Raw genomic sequence first — 6,000 nt, 5'->3', positions numbered from 1 at the left:
CCCGGTGGTGCGGTGGGTTGAAGCACTGCACTAAGAAGCTTAAGCCACTTCCGCATGAGTTCGATCCCCGCCTGCCCTGGAGGAGATCCACAGGGCTAGGCAGACCTCTCCTGACCCGCCCACTGCTCCCCTCAGCAGTGTACCTCGTCGATCTGCCTGTTCTGCTCCCCGCTCTGTCCCTAGTGAATCCTCCCACCCTCCGCATCTCTGGCCTGTACCCCAGTTCTGTATGAATAAATAAATAAATCTTTTAAAAAAAAGTTTTCTAGATAATAAGAATGGTTAAAACATTCAAAGAATATTTATACTTGTTTTATATTATTTCCCACAAATGATGATAATTTAATTTCAGCACATTGAAGAGAGTTATCAAAATTTTATATGCTTTTTTTTTAAGATTTATTTATTTGCACATACAGAACTGGATTACTGGCCAGAGGTGCAGGGGTGGTGAAAGGATTCACCAGAGACAGAGTGGGGTGTAGAACAGGCAGACTAATGAAGTACACTGCTGAGGGGAGCAGCAGGCGGGTCAGGAGAGGTTTGCCGCACCATGTAGGTCACCTCCTGGGCGGGGATCGAACTCATGCTGAAGTGCCTTTATCTTCTTAGTGCTGTGCTTTACTCCTCTGCACCACCAGGGAGGGCCTATACACTTTTTTTTTTAAGAAATTGGACACTGAGGGTATCTCTGTGTCCCTTTAGTAACCATCAAACAGATTTTTGAATCATTGAAAATTGATGGCAGTTATTGACTTTATCAGTGATTGACTTTAACCTTTTGTTTACCCTAGCAAAATTGACTGTTATCATTTCTTGCTCAGAGAATGCACTTCCAACTGACCCTTTTTTTGTACCTTGGTGAGTATTCAAAATTCATTTTCTACTTGTATAAAATTGTTCTAATGTGTGTAGTAGAAGTGTTTTTTAAATATATCTCTGTCTTTTCTCTGTTACCATAGAGTCTTCCATTATATAATTATATCAAGTAACAAGAAAATTCTACTTAACATGTTTAGTGTCTATACATAACTATTTCTGTCACTCATTCTTTAGTGGAATATAATCAGCAGCAGATAGGCAACTAGAGAAAAAATACTTACAGATTCATAATTTCCAAATATGATACATTTTCATTTTTAAAAATAGCTCAGCTTTGAATGTATCATTTGTCCTAGTGATGAGGTCTTGTGAAGAATTTATAGGCAATTCTTCTCAGGAAGCAGCAGTTCTGAGCAAACAGGCCAGATTCTCCATACCTCTGCTGTCTTTAATAAGCTGAAACTAATTTGCTTTAGTCATAGAGCAAATGTTTCCAACAATTACTCTCTTTGATCCTGATTTTTCTCTAGCAGCTCTGCTTTTACGTACTGACTACTAACCAAATTGTTCAGAATCTTCTGCCGAGTTTCATGCTGAATTTTTCATGATGCAAACTCTACATGCTCATCTTCTCCTTTTGCACTTCTCAAACCCTGAAGTCATTTCCCAGTTAGAGTTGATTATAATGAAGGGAAGAAAAATGTCTTTAGATGGTAGGTGCTCATCAGTTCTCTGTTGAAAAGTGTGTGCCTCAGGGAGCTGAACTTCAGGTCAGGGGGCTTGAAACATGTTGTCTTGCACCCCTTGAACTATGAAGCATGGAAGTGGCCTCTGATAGTTAGAGGATAGTTATTCAGTCTCCATCTCCCTGGGCCACTCTCTATGGTACTGTCCCAGGACTGAAAATAAGAAGCAGCCATTAGGGATCAAGGCACCTCTTCCATGCCTCCACCTAGGATTTGACTCATACCCTGTCACAGTTCTAACCCACACCACAGCTGCTCAGGGGTTCCTGCTCAGTCAGGACACTATTGTTTTTGGAGGAAAGTGCTTCAAAACTAAAATAGTTTGAGCAGAAAAGACATAAGTGCAATAGATCCAGATTTCTAAAGCTAAGCTTTTCCTGATCCTACTTAAATCTCCAAGGGTGCCTATGGTCAAACCACATTAACCACATCATCAGCGTGGGCATTTTCTAGTGTGTAGTTAACCACTGGCTTTTACATACATTCTGGAGCTTTTAAAAACATTTTGGAAAATGAGGAGAAAACATCAAAAACCACATTTTGACCCCAGATTTTGGGAACAGGATCCAAGTACAAACCTGATCCTATGTGTATTTCTTATATCTCTTCCCACCCATAATAAGTACTGTGTGTGAGCCTATAAATGTGTTTACAGTCTCTAAACTCTGATGTGATCTCTAAAGTATATGAAAGCATCTCACATGTTTAAGTAAATTATAACAACATACAAGATTATTAGAGAAATCACATAAGCTATTTTACAAAATGATCCTTCACTTTATAGAAAATGAGTTGAGCATTTTCTTTAAACCACCAGCTCTATAAAGTTCATCTTAAGTGAAATTATATCTTTAAGTTGTATGCCATGTTTGAGGAGCAGATAACTGTCTAAAGACATAAACATTTGAACTCTCTGATTCAATTCCAAACTATCGGTAATGTGATAAACTGCTAGTTGAAGTCTTCAACCCAGGAAGGAGATGGCTGAGTCTATGTTCAGACATGAAGCTTTTACTTGTTTCTAGCCACTTTTTGCAAAGTATTTGAAACCAGACGTTCATATTTCACTTACATTATTACCTGAAAAGTAGTTCAATTTCCTAAGTCCTAGAATACTTTTATTTAAGAAAAACTCATCAAAACAAGTTTGGCCAAGCCAAGTTATAAAACATGTTAAATCTCTAAGGCAACAATTCCAATAAAAGAATTCACGATGGGACTTGTCTAAAAGAATAAATCTCTGGAAGGGAAATCATAGTTGATCTACATGTAGCATTAGCAGAGATCTTATACCTGACCTTATCTTTAAAAACCTCTGTCTACTGGAGTCCAAACTTCTGATTGTTTATCATTGATGCCCATTCTAGGAAATTGAATTTGGGTTATTGAGTGAATAAAAAATTATTTTAACCAATCTAGGATTATGATATAATGAATTAAAAAGTATAAGATGAAGCTAATTTCCTTTACATAGCTATCTCAAAGAAAAAGAACTGTTATGACATATTTTAGAATAATAATCTTTGCAGTGAGAATGATATAGTGAATTATTTGTTAAAAGTGACATTTGATAACCAGTGAGAAAGGAAACAGTATGTATCATATACTTAGCTGTAGGATTTTGCTAATTTATATTTGTTTCACACCTGGTACTCATTGGGAAAGGACCAGGTAAATGGAATAGTTCTTGTGGGTAATGTGTACATAGGCAGAATAATGTTATTTTTTTTAAAGATTTATTTATTTGTACATACAGAATTGGGGTACAGGCCAGAGAACTCAGGGGCGGTGAGAGGCTTCACCAGAGACAGAGTGGGGAGCAGAACAGGCAGATCGACGAAGTACAATGCCGAGGGGAGCAGCGGGCGGGTCAGGAGAGGTCTGCCACGCCATGTGGTCACCTCCGGGGCAGGCAGGGATCGAACTCATGCGGAAGTGGCTTTAGCTTCTCAGTGCAGTGCTTTGACACGCTGCGCCACCAGGGAGGGCCAGAATAATGTTATTTTTTAATAGACTGTTTTGGAGGACAAGTTAAACAAAACATTCATATAACTGTTCTGTAAAACAAGTCCATAAAAAATCTTTGTATATATACAATTGAAAAAAACTAAGGATAAAACCAGCTTATTTCATAGAATGGTAATTACTTTTCACAAGAGACCCTTTCACTCCTGTCTGCTGAAATCAGGGTACAAGTTTTCATGTCTCAAGGGAAAAGTATATAAGAAAACTTGGAATGTATCGTGTACATATTCACAATACAGAATTTGCTTGACCACCATTCAAAAGCTAGTGGTGTGATTTGAAAAAGAAAGAATTGTCCAGGTTTTTTATTTTTATTTTTTTTGAGATCATTAAAATTTTGATGTAGTTCTGAGAAATAATACAGAAAGTTTCCATGACTGAATGTCCCCTGGGGGTAACATCTAGCATGACTATCCCATAATATCACAACCTGGGCATTGACATTGAGATCATCTACTGGCCTCATTCAGATTTCATCAATTTTACATGTATTAATATCTCTGTGTGCAATTTTCCACATATAAAGATTCGTGTGACCTTTGCCACAGTTAAGTTACAGAACAGTTATAACAGTGATCCCTAGTGCTTTTTGTACTTATACCCCACCCCTCCAATAGCCCTTCCTGCCTCTGTAACCCTGGACAACTGCTAATCAGTCCTCCATCTCTATAGTTCTGTCATTAAAAATAGAATTGTGGGCCCTCTCCGGTGGTGCAGCGGGTTAAAGCACTGCACTAAGAGGCTAAAGCCACTTCAGCATGAGTTCAATCCCCGCCTGACCTGGAGGTGACTCACGTGGCGCTGCAAACCTCTCCTGAACCACCTGCTGCTCCCCTCAGCAGTGTACTTCATCAGTCAGCTTGTTCCACTCCCCACTTTGCCTCTGGTGAATTCTCTCACCACCCTGCACCTCTGGCCTGTACCCCAGTTCTGTATGCATAAATAAATAAATCTTTAAAAAAATGGAATTATGCAGAATATGAAATTTTGAGATTGACTTTTTTTTTTTTTACTCAGCATGATCCTTCTCAGATTCATCCAGGCTGCTGCATATATCAGTGATCTGTTCGCTTAATTGCTGAGGTCTGTTCCATGGAATGGATGTACCATACCTTGTTATCCTCCAGCCACAGAGGGTATCTAAGGTGTCCCCAGTTTTGGACTACTATAAATAAAGAGCTATGAATATTTGTACTCAGGTTTTTTTGGTGTAAACATAAGTTTTGCTTCTCTGGGATCAGTGCCTAAGAGTCCATTGCTGGGCTGTGTGGTAAGAGCATGCTTGGTTTTGTAAGACACCACCATATTTCCCCCATACTGAGTGCTGTGCCACTCAGCTCCCACCAGCATGAGTTGGTCCAGTTGCTCACATGCTCTCCAGTGTCAGTGTTGGCACTGTTTTTTGTCTTAGCCATTCAGCTAGTATGTAGTGCTGTTTCATTGAGATTTTGATTTGCATTTCCTTAATGACTTAGCAGGTTGAACATCTTTTCAAGGGCTTATTTGCTGTCTGCATGTGTTCTTTAGTGGAATGTCTACTCGTGCCAATGTCATTTGAAGGTTGAGTTTTGAGAGTTCTTGTATGCTTTGGATCAGGAGTTTTGTGAGTTATACGATTTGCAATTATAATCTTTCAGTCTGTGGCTTGCTGTCTTACCTACCACTTCACAAGCTTTTTTTTTTTTTTTTGGAACAAAAGTTTTTTAATTTTGATCAGATTTAATTTACCAGTTATTCTTTTCATAGGTCATGTTCTTGTCAGTTCTAAAAATTCTTCACCTAAACCTGAAACTCAAAGATATTCTCCTATGTGTTTTTTAGCGTTATAGGTTCTTACATTATATTTACATTCAAGATCCATTTTGTGTTATTATATGTATAAGGTTTGAGGTTTTGGTTACAGTTCCAGTTTTTTCTTTTGCCTATGGAGGACCAATTGCTCCACCACATTTTACCGAAAAGGCTACCCTTATCCTCACTGAACTGCCTCAGTGTTTCAAAAATCATCTATGTACATGTATGCGGCCTATTTCCAGATTCTCTATTCTGTTCCATTGATCCTTCCCCCAATATTACTCTCTCTTGTTTATCTTACATCCCCCCAGGCAGGGCCATAAACACATGTGTAGAGCTTTTCGGGGTAAAATATTTCCTTCAAGTTGGGGGTGCTAACAACATCTGCCACTGGAGTAATATGATCAAAAGAACTGGTATTGAAAACGAAAGAACTGGGCAGCAGCTCTCCTGTCCCCCTGTGACTATTCAAGTGTCTCTTTTAGCAAACCTGCCCCTTTCAGGACAGCTCTTTCTGCCTGCTTGTGTCTGTGCCAGCATCCTTTCCTCCCCTTCCCTTTTTATAATAAACCTGCCCTTCTGGATATTAAGTGAATGAATGAATAAGTAGCCT

The 6,000-nt window shown here is 38.9% G+C and overlaps 1 protein-coding gene across 1 annotated transcript in view; it reads left to right on the top strand.

Moving 5' to 3' along the window:
* The first annotated feature begins 827 nt into the window (after nucleotides 1-827).
* The window catches only part of LAMB4 (laminin, beta 4), a 77,083-nt gene continuing 71,910 nt past the window's right edge, over nucleotides 828-6,000 (top strand). The window contains exon 1 of the mRNA XM_012720761.1: nucleotides 828-861. Within this exon, the coding sequence (XP_012576215.1) occupies nucleotides 828-861 (34 nt within the window). The remainder of the gene's footprint in view (nucleotides 862-6,000) is intronic.

Source organism: Condylura cristata, unplaced genomic scaffold (assembly GCF_000260355.1).
Source record: "Condylura cristata isolate star-nosed mole 26May11 unplaced genomic scaffold, ConCri1.0 scaffold00005, whole genome shotgun sequence".
Lineage (NCBI taxonomy): Eukaryota > Metazoa > Chordata > Mammalia > Eulipotyphla > Talpidae > Condylura > Condylura cristata.
This window is presented reverse-complemented; position numbering and strand designations above follow the sequence as displayed.